The 390-nt window shown below is 42.8% G+C and overlaps 1 protein-coding gene across 1 annotated transcript in view; it reads left to right on the top strand.

Moving 5' to 3' along the window:
- Nucleotides 1–215: 215 nt before the first annotated feature.
- NTF3 (neurotrophin 3) overlaps nt 216–390 on the top strand; it is a 59164-nt gene continuing 58989 nt past the window's right edge. The window contains exon 1 of the mRNA XM_014938387.1: nt 216–373. Within this exon, the coding sequence (XP_014793873.1) occupies nt 356–373 (18 nt within the window). The 5' untranslated portion in view covers nt 216–355. The remainder of the gene's footprint in view (nt 374–390) is intronic.

The following is a 390-nucleotide window of genomic DNA, read 5'->3' as shown; positions in this document are numbered from 1 at the left end:
CGGTTTTTTTTAGAGCTCACAGGGGAAAAAAATGACCTTTGCGATGGTTTTGTCATTTTCAAAAAAATGCCTCATTCTGTTAAATTCCCCAACCAGGCAAGGTTATTATAAATGGTAGGTAGGAAAAGCAGAGTGTGGCAATAAAGGGGTTAATCTGCAGAGCACAGAGCCATCTGGCTGAGCTGGTTTGTTATAATCGAGCAGATTATGTTCACGGGACTCAGAGTTTAAGGCTCCTCTCCCATACAGCAACTCTGCACAACCCAAGCAGACCAACTTTGGGACTTTGAATGAACATATTTACATCCACCTTTCTCTTCATGTCGACTTTTCTGGAAACATTCACACGGATGCCATGGTTACTCCTACCACGGTAAGGGAAATTTGACG

This window comes from Calidris pugnax, unplaced genomic scaffold (assembly GCF_001431845.1).
Source record: "Calidris pugnax isolate Ruff unplaced genomic scaffold, ASM143184v1 scaffold47, whole genome shotgun sequence".
Lineage (NCBI taxonomy): Eukaryota > Metazoa > Chordata > Aves > Charadriiformes > Scolopacidae > Calidris > Calidris pugnax.
Note: the sequence above shows the minus strand (reverse complement) of the source record. Positions and strands in the feature narration are given on the sequence as shown.